Consider the following 16,192-nt stretch of genomic DNA (forward strand, 5'->3'; position numbering starts at 1 on the left):
AAAATAGAAACTCTGAACCAGTTGGAACAGAGGTTAGGTAGAACCCTTGAAGACATCGGTGTAGGAAAAGATCTTATGAAGAAAACCTCAGTTGCCTGTGAACTAGCACAAACAATCAACAAATGGGATCTCTTCTTATTAAAAAGCTTCTGCACAGCAAGAGAAACCACCAGCAGTGTGAAGAGACAATCCACAATGTGGGAAAAAATCTTCACCTGCTCTTCCTCAGACAAATGTCTACTATCTCGAATCTATAAAGAATTTTAAAAAGATCAGATCTCCCAAATTTAAAGACCCAATCCAAAATGGGCATCTGAAATGAACAGACATTTCTCAGACAAAGAAGTAGAAAGAGCAAATAAATACATGAAAAAATGTTCAACGTCACTGGTCATTCGAGAGATGCAAATGAAAACAATGCTGAGATTCCACTTCACTCCAGAAAGAATGGCTGCTATCATGAAATCAACCAATATCAAATGCTGGCAGGGCTGTGGGGAAAGAGGAACCCTGCTCCACTGCTGGTGGGAGTGTAGACTGGTGCAACCACTGTGGAAATCAGTATGGAGATACCTCAAAGAACTAGGACTGGAAATCCCATTTGACCCCGCTATTCCACTGCTGGGTATCTTCCCCAAAGAATTAAAAGAATCATACCATACTGATATATGTGCACCCATGTTCATAGCAGCACAGTTTGTAATAGCTAAAACTTGGAAGCAGCCCAAATGCCCATCAACTGGAGACTGGATAAAGAAAATGTGGTTTTTTAATAAAATGGAGTACTACTCAGCCATAAAAAATGAGAAATTAGAGACATTTATAGCTAAGTGGATGCACATTGAGGCAATACTCTTAAGTGAAATAAATAGGACACAGATGTGTAAATACCGAATAGTTTCTCTGGTGTGAGAAACTGGAAGTGTAAATAAGGACTAAATGTATAATAGGTTATGTGAAATAGGAAGAAAAGGGGCAAAGGGGAAGGAAGTGGGAGGGCTAGGGGAAAGGATAGAAGGGAATGGGATTAATATGAGAAAATGGAAAAATAGGAACAAAATCTTTGTAAATAGGGAGGACTGGAGGGGTTGAAGGGAGGGCTGGGCAAGGGTGAAAAACAAGAACCAAGAGAGACTATGTAAAGGTGCAAATTTCCAATGATGAATGTCATTATATTGTATACCTAAAATGTACCAATGATTAGAATGAATAATCGATAATGCAAAATAGGAAGAAAAGGTCCAAAGGGGTAGGGGTAGTGGGAGGGGCAGGGGAAAGGAAAGAAGGGAAAGGAAAAAATGATGAGAAATGGAAATAAAGTCTTTGTAAATAGGGAAGGGTGGAGGGCATGAAGGGAGGGCTAGGAATGGGGAAAAAATAAGAACCAAGATACATTATGTAAAGGTACAATTCCCAATGAGAAATGTAATTGTGTTGTATACCTACAATGTACCAATAAAAGAATTTAATACAAAAAAATAAAATAAACAAAAACTCCAGATATCAAAAAAAAAAAAAAAAAGAATCTGGTCAGCCACAAAAACACAGGAAAAAGAAAGTTAAAGCCTAGTTAATTTATATCTGTCTTATGTATCATTTTTGTTAGGAGGTTTGCTAAATTGAAAATCCCAAGTCCTATCAGCTTCAAAATATTCACAAGTCAGATTTTCTAAGCCTGTGACTGGACCAGACCGACTATGAAACAGTGATTTCGCCATCTCCCCCAGCAAGTCCCCTCTGCATTGAGGAGAGTAGAACTTCCCACAATTTGAGCAACTTTTTTTTAAAGACACTTCACGGGTTTTTAGGAGAAAAAAAAGCACCAAGCACCATCCTCACCAGCTTAGGCCTCTCTGGGGTACTTGGAGATTCAGCCCTGTAGTTCTTGGTTCCTTCTTCCATCAGAACCCCAGGGAGTCCCACACTGTTAGCTCTGGTCTTCAGCAGCCACAGTAGCTACTGCCTTCGCGTCTCCCCACCAATCCTGATGTCCTTGGGTGATGAGGGAAAAGTCCAGCTTCAGTTTTTGTTCCTACAACTCTCTGAGCTCTGAGTCCCCCAGCCCCACCCCCAGCCACCCGGAACCTGTGAGAGGGTAACTCCATGCTGGCTGCGCCCATTCCTGAATGCCACCACCAGTCTCAGGTCTCAGGGTCTTGGTTGCTCGAGGCTCAGGAGAGACAGCAGCTATCTTATCCTGCTGTGCTCTGGGGTGAGGTTGGTCGTGCTGCTGCAGGCTGACCCCTGCGCTGGTCCCCGAGGCCTCAAGCACGCACAAATGTGAACGGCCCAGCAATGGAATGCTACTGGGGAAAACAAGCTCAGTTTCTCTTACTGTACTCTCACATCGCAGGACACGCCTGTGACCCTAGATGTGCAGGTTTTCCCTCCACCCCTCCTACCGAGAAATTCTCCAGTAGATTCTCCAGCAGACACCAGCTAGTGTCCTTCAGTTCAACTCAGGGGTGAATTCTATTCCCCTAGACTAGCCTGCACCTCACCTTCCAAATGCAAATGCAACACAGATCATGGCCTGTGCTGACCACCCAGCTGTTCGTCAGGGTTCTCAGGTCCACTCCCCTAGCATTCAGTTTGCTAAAGTGGCTCTCAGGACTAAGGGGAACACTTGCTTCCATTTGATCATGCTGTCAGTGTACAATCCAGAATGAAATGGCTCTTATTTAAATCACCTGCTTATTTTTTTAAGTAAACATGCAAAAGAGGACAATTTAATGGATTTGGGGTTTGTGGGATTTGAGCCTCAATTGTTTCTTGTCACTCAATATTAAATAAATTAATTGCCAAATTGCTATGTCATTTCATCATAACCTGAAAGTCTTGAGGGAACAGTTAGTGGTCTAGTGGTTTAGAAAATATGGCTGAGATGAAGTGAAACTCTACTGAATTTACTGCCAACTAAAGTTAACCGTATTTTCTTTTCAGGGGCTTTTTAAAGGTGTAACAGCAGAGGTCAACTGATGTTTTGTCATTCCGTAAAGCAACAATCTTCACCATTGTTAGGAGGGAGGTGTGTCTGAGGCTATCAAACACCTAAGTCACCACAGAGCCAGAGCTAAGGGTCTTACTTGCTGATTCAAATATATTTTTCCACATTTTGAGGGTAAGCTCAAAGCTAATTTGTATTACTGATTAATCAATATTGTACCACAAGCCCTGCTATAGCCTCAAAGGGATTTTTTCCACTCCAATAAGCCTGAGAGTACAGAGGTTGCAACTCTGTTTGAACAGATTTTTTTCTTTAAAATTGTACTTACAGTAATCAGACTGTACACTGTTACTAAACATACTGTGTGCATATATAATTTCCTGGCCTCTGTTGATTCATCAGCTTTCAAAATGCTCATTCTGTCTAAATGATGAAGTAAAGACAGCTGCTTGCAGGGCAGGAAGGGCGAAACCAACTGGGGATACAGAGAGGAAAGACAGGTAAGGTTAAGATGCTGTAGCTCTCCTCTCATCCAGAGAGATGCTGTTTTGTTGGAGAGAGAGATAAAGAAGATAAAGCTTGGCAACTTTGCAAGCTCCAGACTGTATACTCACAAAAGATGTCTTTTATTCCACAATTATTTCCTCTGAGATCTCATTGATTAATAATTACATTTGTTATGAAGAAAACTTCTGTGTTAGTTGCAAGGTTGTATAGTGTTTAATGGTGTGATCAATGCATCATAGCTAAAGTGCAGCTTCCTACAAGAAGCCTCATTTGATGAAGCAGACTTTTATTCTAACATTTAAACAATATAAATTTGAGCCAAGGGGCCGGGGATTTAGCTCAGTGGTGCCGCTGCCTGCCTCGAAAGGACAAGGTCCTGAGTTTGATCCCAGGTACCAAAAAAAAAAAAAATTGAGCCAGATGACAAAAGAGGAATTAAAGAACAGACAATACTGTATTTGCTCACCTCAGATATAGAGGATGGTGTCAAAATTAGTTATTAATAATAAAGTTATGGTAAAATAGGTGATCAAGTGCAGCATATGCTTCTCTGTGAAGAATGCAAGTACTCCCAGTCACTTTCCCAGGACAGATACTGTGGTGCATCTCCCTGGACTCTGACCCAAGCTCAGGGAAAGGCTAGGAACTCAGTATCCATGAAGGGCAAGAGGAGGAAGGGAAATTCAGGAAGAGGAGACTTCCAGGTTTTAACCAGAAACAAATTCAGCCAGCATATGTTCTAGAAAAAAGCCCCAATGGGACTCTTAAGATTCTGAGACTGCTATGGCCACGAAGTGGCCTTAAATAAGAGGTTCTTTCCGGTGATACACAAGCACATTCACTGGGATGCTGAGGGGCACTGAGCATGCTTAGGGTTTAGTAATAAAGTTTTCATTTTAGGGAAACTAGTATGAGCAACCCTGAAGCTCCAAAACAAGTACTGAATCAGAGTTTAAACAGCAACTTGATAAAAACACAACAGGTGCAGCTAAGAATAAGAATGATACAGAAAACCTAAAAACTGGCATCTCTCCCAGTGTACTATTCAATGGATCAGCACAGGAGAAAAGCTGCATTTTCCTGTCTGACATACTAAATAACTCAACAGGGTAAAAACAAAAGTCATTCAGAATTCTCAGATAACCTCACACCCAATAAATTTGTCATTAATTACTCAGTAAGTAAAGCCTATTTATTATTCATATAAATCATTGTTTAGTCAAGGCTAAATGATATTTACACATCTTTGCATAGGTATATACAAGATATATATATATATATATATATATACACACATCAGAGAAAAACATGTACATTTGTATGTAAATTTGATGTTGTTATTGTTGTTATTGTTGTTTTTTGAGGCAGGGTCTCACTTTGTAGTTCAGGCTGGCCCTGAACTCGCTATGTAGCCCAGGCTGGCCTTGAATTTGTGGCACTCCTCCTGCCTCAGCCTCCTAGTGCTGGGATTACAGGCATGGGCCACCACACCTGGTTATGTATGTAAATTTGAAAAAGTTGCTTAACTTCCTAGTATGATTGAGGGTTTTTCACCCTTTCCATGGTGATAGTAGAAAGTCACAGTCACCTCTCCTTTACTTACAGTGATAATGCTTATCTACCGTTATGTGACTGGGTTGACTTTCTGATCATGCTGGAAGTGATTCCACTGAGTTATCTGCTCTCTTGTTGCATTTCATGGCTGGAGGTTCAATCTGTGGTCACGGCACAAATTTTTTCCTCTGTGTAAAGCTAACAATCACCTCTGGAGGTTGAAACTTCAATTTTACCCTTATTCATAACTGGATAAAAATCATGTGAGCTAAGCAATCAAACAAACACACAAAACTTCTCCATATCTTCTCCAGGCACAAGCATAACATATACATGCACGCACCCCATCACTCTGCTTTGTGTAGACAAAGTGCAATCTCCTTTTGTGCAGACAGGATGTTTCTTCATGCAAGGTCACTGGGTGCCTGTGGTGATGGCCAGGAAGCACTGCCCCACCCCATGTTACCACACCACAACTGAATAATTGAGAACCTGGTCAGGGAACAGATAGATCTTCCTTTGGCTGTGACGAAACTAAGAATTTCTAAACTTTAAATTCCTATAAACCTTCTTTATTTTCTGCATTTGTCATTTCCTACATAGGTATGGTGAATATTGTCCTGAATATTTCCATCTGCAACATTTTCATTTATTCAAGATGACCCACATAAAATTGTTACTGTCATTAATCTAATTCTGAGGCAGTGCCTCAGATCTTGAGTTATAACCTTTTTGTTATTTAACTGATACATAAAAATAAACCATATTGGTTGATGGGGTAATTTTTTTGGGGGGTGCCGGGGATCGAACTCAGGACCTTGCGCTTTTGAGGCAGGCAGTGGTACCACTGAGCTAAATCCTCAGCCTGGGTAATGTTTTAATATCTGTATACATATAATATTTAAATCAGGTTAAGTATATCTATCCTCTCAAAGATCATTTCTATATGGTAAAAACTCTCAAAAGCCCTTCCTTTGCCTTTTCAAAATTTACATGACATTATTATTATCTATAGTCATATCGCTGTGCCATAGCACAGCAGAGTGTCTCGTTCCTATCTAAGTATAACTTAGTACCAATTGATACTGAATTATAAACTTTCTGAGGGCACGACCTACGAGGATATTCACATGGGTACATGCGCAATGGGAATGGTTTGGAAAATGCTCGGGAAATATTTGTTTCCTAATTAAATAGTGGCAGAAGTGACAGGGAAGGGAGAGAGCCAGAGTTTAATATTCTGGACACCAGGAAAGTGCTATAATTTTATGAATGGGCCTCATAAAACTGTCAATAAGAGATTGATTATAATGACAGATTTATGTTGTATTTTAGTAGGAATTATCTAGAGGAAATCAGTTGACCTTACCAGAAGTGCATGTACCAGCAAGTAGTTTTTTAAGTCTTTGATTAAATTGATGCTGTGCAAGAAAACACATCTTATTTCATTTAGTCTTCCTGTCTTCTTTTATCTCCTTTTTATTCTTGAAAGTCCCATTTATCACTCTAGAAGAATCCTTGATTTCTCCCCTGGTCACTTAAAATGTGTTTGCTTTTCATTGTTAGGCCAACAAATATTTGAGGTCTTGATGAGTTTCACAGAGTTGCTGCCCTTTAGAATAGTCTCACGGGGAAGACAGACATTAAAGAGCTCCCAGCAAACAGTTACACAATTACCAGTGTACACACAAAGTACTTGGAGAGATTCAGAGCACTGTGGGAACTGTGGCACTATGCCACTGAAGGAAAGTGCAGAATGGTCTGGTTGGCAGCCTCAGCACTTGCTGGGTCACTGGCAAAGAAAGGCTCAGAAAAGAGAGAAAGAGGGGGGGGGGGGGGAATTTGAATTGAATTGGGGAAAAATCTAGAAAGAGCTGGGGATGGTAACACTTGCCTGTAATTACAGCACTCTAGTGGGCTGAGGCAGGTGAATGGCAAGTTCTAGCCTAGCCTGAGCAACTTAGTGACTTAACAAGATTCTTTCTTGAAATTAAAAAAAATTTGCCAGGTGTGGTTGTGCATGCCTGTAATCCCAGCACTCAGGAGCCTGAGGCAGGAGGGTCACTGTGAGTTTGAGGCCAGCCTGAGCTACATAGTGAGTTCAAGGCCAGCCTGAACTACACAGTGAGACCCTGTCTCAAACTTGTAAAATATATGCAGTATACCAAGATATAAAGCAAATACAATAATTAGCCAAAGAGAAACTAAGAGTAAATAAAATAATAAATTGGGGGTAAAAGTAATTCACAAAATGGATCCCACAGAATTGAGCACTTGCTCTAAGTAAGCGTCTGAGCTTTTAAACTATAAACACAGCAATGGCAGGAAGCATATTCAATTATATAACTCAGAATGCCCACAAGATTATAAAACAAACTAACTGCTCAAGAGAAGTAGTTATTTCTGGTACTCAATTTTTGCAAGTACTTGGTACGAGAACAGTATAATGAATGAACTGCATTTTCCACCATAAAAATGGTCTCTCACAGTAAAAATACTTGTGGAGATTCTGATTCTCCAACGGTCCCTAAACTCAGGCTGTTTGTATGATCCAGCACTGTAGTTCAGTACAAATAATGACAGGAAAGCAATGTGACCACAAAGGTTTGCCACTGAACGCTATGACTGTTAGCCTAGAAAATCTATGAAGCATTAGGGATCACTTACCTAGTGCAGTTATTTCCATAATAAAAACCCTCAAAATATCTAACCATAAGCAATGAAAGTTCTTCATGATGTTATCAGATAAAGTATTACAAAACTAATGCCTTTAGATCGCTAATTTGTTCTATTGTGTAGCACAAGGAATCAGAAGTCAGTTAAGTGTTGGAGGTTGCCTTAATGATAACGAATAGTTTTAACAATCTTTTTTTTCTGGTACCGGGGATCGAAACTCAGGATCTTGCACTTTCAAGGCAGGGGCCTCGAAAGATTTAACAATCTTACAACTAAGTTCATTTGTTGGTTTTTTTCAGTCTGTTTTTCACAAGTGATAAAACACTGTTGAATGTCATAACTGGTTCATACAAAAGTAATATTGAGTTATTAAAAGGCAATTTTTAAAAAAATCAAGAAGATGCAGAACATATTTATGTTGTACATAATTTCTCACCTTTCAAGAGATTTTTTTATGGATCCCAAGTTGCTCAATAGTTGTGAGTTTCAGTTCTGGATAGGTGAAAATAGCCCCAAAACAAAACACATACAACCTGAGTTTGTATAACACAGCACAAAATTCGTATCCATTCAAGGAATTTTCAAGGAAAGATGCAAATATGGTAATATGATGCTGTCTTAATGCAATTTTTCATGAGACGATAAAATATATGTTCCTGTCCAGTTCGAGAAAAGCTTACCTAAAGTCTCTTTCTTTGCCCATAAGGTCTGGTCTGAAAATCTTGGAGTGAGAATTAATCAGAAGGAAACTCTTTTTTAAGTGGAGTAGTTTATAATCTACTAGATTCTGAAAAAGTGAAAAAGTTGCCTTTTTAAAAAACGAGAAAAAGCAGATTCTGGGTAACCACCTCACAGCCCCTTTGTTGTAGAAACAATTAAGGCAATATCTCAGCAAGGCTCGGTTAGATTGACCCTTGAAGAGTTCTGGGAGACACAACAGAGAATGCCCTTGACCTAAAGGGTGGAGATCCCTGGTCTTACTGAGTTTGGGATCTACTACAATCATTCAATCTGCTTTGCTCTATATCATCTTGATATTGTAAACCTAGATATTTTTCCCTAGCTACTCAGTCATTGGCCTTTAACTTATTAATTCATTTAACCAACATATACTGAGTATTTTTTAGACACTCACCTATAAATACCAAAACCAATGAGCCACAAATCTTGACCATAACAAGCTCACAGTCTGTGCTTTCCACTGATGGTCCAAGATACTCTGATCAAGAAAGATGTTTCTCTGTTTTGTCTGTTATACCTGAAATGTTTATTACACCAAGCCAGATTTTTTTTCCCCCTGAGAACGAACACATCTCAGAAGTGTAACTAGCACAAAATTATATTAACAAGTTTACAAAAAGAAGCATATTTACCACCCGTTCAGTGGCTCTGTGATGCTGGTAAACTGCCTGGGAGTGTCTGTCACCTCACCTGGAATGACAGGTGACACCTGACACAGCTTCCTATAACATGCTTTACTTCTGAGCCTTTGTGAATCCAGCACTTTTACTTCACACCTCATTCTAGCAATAGTTTCCCATCTGACCTTTCTTTCTTGTCTTACCTATTACATACAGTTTCTGTGGATTAACACTCTGATGGAAATCCTACTATTTCCTTGTTTAGAACACTCCAGGAATTTCTCAATTCCTATAAACTCTTATGACTAACCAGAAACTCTCCTCATACTATGCTTCTCCTTATTTATCCAGCCCCACCTTTTATGACTCCCAGTTAGTTATACTACCTCAAACATCTGGAGCTTGACTCAAGTTTTTGCTGCTGTAGTTCTTTTGGTTGGAAAGGCCATTCCTTCCTTAGTCTCCTCCTTCAACTATAGTCAGCTGTGAGGCTGGGGAAGCAGTTCAGTGCTTGCCTAGAATGTGAGCAGATCTAGGTTCAGTCCCCAGCACCACAAAAATAAATAAATAAATAATGTAGAAATTCAGCTCCTTTTTACTGAAGAATTCCTCAATTGTTATTGCCCACCAAGATTTTCTGAAATTAGAGACAACTAGCAATACCATTCTCTAGGACTTAATCCTATACTGTCTTGGGTTGTTACTTACCTGATTCCACTCTGCGACTTCTTGCCCAACTAGATTATGAACTCTACCCAGAGCAAAGGGGCCCACTTCAAAGTTGCCTTTATGTCCCCTCCATTTTTTTTTTTTTTTTTTTTTTTTTTTTTTTACCAGGGATCACACTTGGGACCTTGCACTGGGGAGGCAGGTGGCGGAACCACTGAGCTAAATCTCCGGGCCCTTTTTTTTTTTTGAGACACAGCCTCACTTTGTAGTTCAGGCTGGCCTTGCATTCGTGGTGATCTCCCTGCCTCAGCCTTCCAAGTGCTGGGATTACAGGCATGTACCACCATGCCCGGCTTATGTCCCCTCCTACTTTTAGGTGGTTGTTGTTGCACATACATTTGATGCTTAAAACATTTAAGTAACAGTTATGGAATGAATAAATTACCACTGACTCCAAATACATTTTTTTCCCTTTCTTTTATAGCTGGTGCCTGACTTCTTAAGTCCTGTGTTTTCCAATCTCAATGTTTTTCAACCCTTTCCACCACAAAGTAGCTTCATACTAAGCTACTTCCCCAGCTCTTTAAAAAAAATTTTAGACACTGTCTTGACAAGTTCCCCAGGCAGAATTCAACCTTTCCATCCTCCTGCCTCAGCCTCCCACACAGGGATTACAGCTGTGTGCCATCATGCCTGGGTTTTCGTTTTTTTTAAAACCTGTTTGTGACACACTGAAGGGTTATGACTATAGTATAAAAATATTCTCCTGCCAGGAATGGTGGCCCATGCCTGTAATCCCAGCACTTGGAAGGCTGAGGCAGGAGGATTGCCTTGAGTTCAAGGCCAGCCAGTGCTACACAGTGAGTTCAAGGCCAGCCTGAACTAATACCGAGACCCTGTCTCAAAAAAAAATATATATATATGTGTATATATATATGTGTGTGTGTGTACATATATGTATATATATATGTGTGTGTGTGTATATATATATATGTATATATATTCCCCTAAATCCTAGCTAATTAGGAGGCTGATGCAGGAGGTAGGAGGATGAGAGCTCAAGGTCAGCTTGAGCAACATAGCAAGACCCCATCTCAAACAAACCTATCCCTCTCCTATCTTACAATCCAGGTATCAATAGGATATGTGCAATACTTCTCTTGAAAAATGCTTAGGACAAAATACTGCTTGGCTGCTCATTCTGTTCCTGACAGTTATACCTTCCAGTATGATACACTAGTTATCTTGACATCGTTTTCTACCACATTCTGCCATAGCACTTAGACTCACACCCCTACACACACACTTCTATCTTTCAAAATTCGGGACGCAGTTAAATAATGATGCCTGAAGTGTCCCCTAGATTGCTGTTTCTTATGTTATCTTGACAAATTTTAGTGGCATATAAATAAAAATTTCCGGGCCTAATTTGTAACCAAACTACTTACAGATGAATACAAGTAGGTATGGTTGTGTGTATTTCTTGACATAGGTTAGAAGCATGTGCTCTGTGGCCTGACCAAACAGAATCTGAATCCCAGCTTTGCAAAATTACTTATCCTGGGTCTCCACTTCTGTATCCATACAATTGGACTAGTACTTACTTCAAAGGATTGATGTGGGTTAAATTAGAGCCTGTAGTCCAGCAAGGTAGCACATGCCTGTAAATCCAGCTACTTGGGAGGCCAAGGCAAGAGGATTGCAAATTTGAGGCTGGCCTGGCATTTACTGAGAACCTGTCTCAAAATAAAAAGGGAGGGCCTGGGGATGCAGCTTAGAGGAAGAGGACTTGCCTAGCATGTGTAAGGCCCAGGTTCAATCTCCAGTACATGGGAAAAAAAGTTAAAGTATGCAAGTGGGGTTTAATACAGGTCCTGGGACACAGTTGTCCACTAAATGATACGAATGTTTTGTCACTATAACAAATAGGTAAATGTATCTGGAATTTTATTTTACTGTCACAAAATCAGGTTCAGTCAAAAGAACAAAAATAAAGGTTACTTTTTAAATATCCAGCTATTTCTGAAACTAGATGAATTATAATATAAAATCCCACTGCTGGTTTTATAGATCCCAAATATCCTGAAAGAAAGGTTCTATTTCTGGTGCTGGATAACCATTATATAATAAAAAATGCCTACCAAAACTGAAAGACTGGTATACATATGCAAAGACTTGCCTAGTCATGCTAATCTAGATTTAGATGTTTTTGCTTAATGCTTTTTTTAACCACGAACGTCTGCTGAAGTGTGCTTTAATGCATCAAAAATACTGCACACAATATAGATCCTAATACAAGATGTAAATGGGGCCGCTTTTGAGTAAAGTGAAGCCTCGCTCCAGCTGCTTCTATATCCCTTCTTACCTTGTCACACTTAGGTTACCTAGACCAAACTACTTCTAGGGTGTTTCTGATTACCGGAGTTTGGCAGTGAAAAGCAAACAATTACCCTTCCGTAGAAAGTACTTCTCCTGCCTATCCAGTCTGGCACAGCAACACATAATGTCTCGCCCATTCTCCCGGAAACACTGGTGAGGGCTTGGCACAGACACAGGGGACCTGCAACCCTGCCCAGCTCCACCTCAGCCATTTGCTAAGGAACGGGGCTTAGTTCTGTGTTAAGACAATGCCTTTCCCAACGTAATCGAACCAAAACGGGGACCTCTGGGGACTAAACTTCAGTCTCTGACACTCCAGACTATGCCTGCTGGGGGGCGCGAGCGCCAATGAAGGCAGAGAGCCAGAAACAGGTCTGCAACAGGAGGCAGCGACAGCAGCGTGGCCGCCTCCCCGCGCGCCCAGCCCCGGGCAGGCGGAGGGCGGCAGAGGCCCAAGACAGCGTCAGGAGCCAGCCTGGAGCCCGCTCGCCTCCGCGCCCGAAGTATCGCGGGCCCCGCTCGGAGCAGCAGCCCCGCACAACCGGGCACCTCGCGCCGCGCACCCCTTTTCGTCACGTCCGGGGGGCGGGCCGGGTCGCCGGGGGCGGGCCCGGGTGGGGCCGGAGGCCGGCCCGGGCGGGGGTGGGGGTGCTTCGGTGACAACGGTCAATCATGAAGGCGGCAGCGGCGCGGCGACAGAGTCAGCTGTGCCGGGCGGGGGCGGCGCCGGGCCTGCGCCTGTAGGACCTCGGGGCCCGCGCGGCGGGATGGGGCCCCGGCGCGGGGAGTGAGGCGGCACCAGCGAGAGCGGAACTTGAGCGCAAGGGGCTGCGCCTGCTGCCCCCTCTGGCTTCTCGGCCTTCACCCGCAGCCCCTCGGCGCCCGCGCCCCGCGGGGCCGCGACGGCGACGGCCGGGCATGTGGCGCTGGGTCCGCCAGCAGCTGGTAGGTGGCCCCGTTCCTCGATCCCCGCGCGTCCGACCGAGCGGCTTCGGGGCCGAGAGGTGGGGGGTGGGAAGGGCCGGCGGCGCGAGGCCGGGCTAGGCCGCGGCAGTGGAGGTGGCGACTGGCGCGGGCCGGAGCCGAGGAGCCCGCGCAGCCGCTTCCCGCTGCCTTCCCTCTGCCTTCCTGCTGCCCGCGGTCGCGAGCTGCATGGGTTCCCCCCGCCAGGGAGCGACTGGGGCCACTGCGCTGAAGTGGGTCTCGGGGACCGGAGAGGCTCGCGTCTCCTGCTCGTGGAAGTTGGGGACCGGTCCTTGTGAGGGGCAGAAGGGCTATCCTCAGCCCCCTGTGGCCGCTGACTTCGGCGGGGCTCGCGGTGATGGCGGTCGCCCGCTCCCGGGGGAGGAAGGGCTGTTTCGCCCAGACCTACAGGAGGGAGGGAAAGAGATGCCGACTCTTCGCCTACTTTCGGGGAAGAGACACGTAGTTAGGAAGGACTGTGGTTTCCTTCTTACCCTGTCCTCACCCTACCCCAAGCGAAACTTTTATGTGAAACACACATTTTTAGAAATTTTCCTGTTTTCAGGGAAGTTTGAGCCAGACAGGTTTATATCAGTTAACTTTTCAGTGTTATTGAGGCATCTGGAAGGAAAAAAGAGAGAAAAGGAATGGCAATGAAGTTTTAGGAAGGGGTGATTCAAGGCATATAAAAACTCCACCTTTCCCAGAATTAATTGGGAGAAAAATCTTTCCAGCTTTCTGGCAAGTGCAGCCCAGAAAATATAGCACTAAGGCAATGGGGACAATTAGGACAGGAATTACTTAGCTGAAAAATCCTTACCTTATCTGTGTGGTGATAAAGTTTACTGTTTAATTTCCAAATCTCATTAAGTGCTTCTAGAGTTCAGTGTTTTTATTTGCTAGTTCTAAAGGCAGTGGTAAATGTGAAGCAGAAACTATTTTTTGTGGAACTGAAACACTGATACCTGTTTTTTCCTGCATTTTAATATTAAAGACTAACAAGTATGGTGTTTCCATCAGCCTTCTGTTAACTCCGTTTTTCTCAGTGAACGTCACTCGAGGAAAAATAAAACCTATAAAGAAAACTAGATCTCCCTGCTTCATACAAATGTTGAGTCTTTATTTTTAGCTAACTGTAAATTTGCTTTATTAGGAAACCAAGCTAATGATGTCATCGTAATACCATATTGTTGTAATCCTTTGGCTTTGTTGCAGTAAGCTTTAGCACATTAATTTGACTCTGGAAGTTAATTATTGCAGATATGATCTCATGCTTTTGATTTGCCAAGTCTTGGGGTACAGACACTTGATTTAATATTTATCTGATAATGTTTTTATGTCACTAAATAATTTTTGTAAAGCTTCTACTTAATAGATTAAGATACCATTTCTCATTATTAGTTAATTTTGTTAGCTTCAAATCCTGGGTGTATAATCACTCTCATCTCAACACAGAAAATCTGAACACAACTGAAAGGAAGGACTGGAAGTTGTGTGGTTAATTTATAAGGTAGCTAGCTGTCTTACTGGATAGTTAACAAGTTGAACAAGTTGCTGTGCATAAAAAATGCTACTCTGACATTCAATTGCTCACCTCACTAGTTTTACTTTTAAGTTATCAGATCTTCTTAATACGTAATTAGACCTGGGCCAGTGTAGGACCTTGTATCTCTGATAAAGTTGGTGTAGTCACTTAAATTATACATTAAGGACAGTGGATACACCAGGTGATCAAAGTATATTGTACTCTCCCAGTCATAAACAGCTAATTCTAGTTGCCAGGAATTATTCAATTCAAAGTCTGTTTTAGACTATACTTTCCTGAATGAGTTGAGTCACCATGTGTTTTAGCGTTTATTTGTTTGGGGGTTTTTTTGGATTTTGGGGGGGGGGTTTTGAGACAGGGTCTCACTATATAGTTCAGACTGGTCTTGAACTCACTATGTACTCCAGGCTGACCTTGAACTCACACTGATCCCCCTGCCTCAGCCTGGGCTGGGATAACAGGTGTGCATCACTACACCTGGCCTAGCATTAGTTTTAACTTTCAGATAAATGAGAGAAGTTTAGGAAAATTGATAGATGTCAGGGACAGGTTTTTGAGAGTTACGGGCACACTTTATTCATTTTACAAATCCTAATTTTCAAAACATAAATTTTCTGACAAAAGTTTACTCCCAGTTTGCTGTAGAAACAACTCCTATGCTCTATTTTTTCTAATTAAGAAAAAAGATTGACTCTTTATCTCTACAAAGTATTTTTACTACTTTTCATGAAGAGAAAAATTAGAGTTTTGCAGGAAATTGATGTTTTCCCTTGGGAAAGTAGAGCAAATAGAAAAGACTAGAATATCCTTTCTCTTCTTTTTCTTTATTTTTTTTTCCTCTCTTCTTTTCTGGCTTGCAGTCCTCAAGTTACTTTACGTGAAAAATTTTCTTAGTGTGTGTTTCTGGTACAGTTAGCATTATTCATAGTACACTTGTTTTTAGCAGCATAATGTATATTAACTCATTAGAGATGACAGCTCCCTGATTATAACAGTGGCAATGCCATTGGCTATCCTCTGTGTTGTAATATTTAGGCCCAAATGGTAGGTATTAACTACGCATGGCCATTACAACTAAAATTCTAGCTCATGTGGCTACCATAGACATTTCAGAGCAGAATGTTTTCACTATCAGAAAATTTTATTGGACAGCACTGATAGACTTCTACATGAAGGTCTTTGTCAGCGTCTATTTTAGTTAACATGTAATATTTCTTTACAGGAGAATGTAATTTGTTTTCAGAGCACTTACTGTGTTCAGAGAGTATAATGTGCTACACACATGAAAGTGAGAACCTTATCTCTGCTCAGTACCTCACATTTGGCATAGTGGGCATTGAGTACATGTTTGCTGAGTAAATAATAAGCAAGGAAAGGAGGAATGGATTTATAGTATTATTTCTGTGTTTAAAGGTAAAGTGACAAAATTCAAAATTGACCACCCCAGAAGCAAATTAGAAAATGACTGCACTTATACAAAAGCACAACTTAATACGTCATACCATGATAACTGTTTCTTATATGGTTCTATAAATGTAGTCCCTTGGAATTTATATTGTCGGTTGAGGAAGGAGGCTAAGATTGTCTTCT

General features: G+C 41.7%; 2 protein-coding genes across 12 annotated transcripts in view; one reads left to right on the top strand and one right to left on the bottom strand.

Annotated features, from left to right (window-relative positions):
- Positions 1 to 10,003, bottom strand: part of LOC110349371 (uncharacterized) — a 34,033-nt gene extending 24,030 nt beyond the window's left edge. The window contains exon 1 of the mRNA XM_087186606.1: positions 9,432 to 10,003. Within this exon, the coding sequence (XP_087042732.1) occupies positions 9,432 to 9,440 (9 nt within the window). The 5' untranslated portion in view covers positions 9,441 to 10,003. The remainder of the gene's footprint in view (positions 1 to 9,431) is intronic.
- Positions 10,004 to 12,741: 2,738 nt separating this feature from the next.
- Atp11b (ATPase phospholipid transporting 11B (putative)) overlaps positions 12,742 to 16,192 on the top strand; it is a 109,329-nt gene continuing 105,878 nt past the window's right edge. For 10 of the 11 annotated variants that reach the window (XM_087186602.1, XM_021254807.2, XM_021254847.2 and 7 more), the window contains exon 1: positions 12,742 to 13,038. In XM_087186602.1, coding sequence (XP_087042728.1) covers positions 13,012 to 13,038 — 27 coding nt within the window. In that variant the 5' untranslated portion in view covers positions 12,742 to 13,011. The remainder of the gene's footprint in view (positions 13,039 to 16,192) is intronic. The other variant, XM_021254824.2, reaches the window with a different exon arrangement.

Source organism: Heterocephalus glaber, unplaced genomic scaffold, assembly GCF_053883595.1.
Source record: "Heterocephalus glaber isolate CG9 unplaced genomic scaffold, H.glaber_assembly_v1.0 deba00001504, whole genome shotgun sequence".
In the NCBI taxonomy this organism is placed as follows: Eukaryota; Metazoa; Chordata; class Mammalia; order Rodentia; family Bathyergidae; genus Heterocephalus; species Heterocephalus glaber.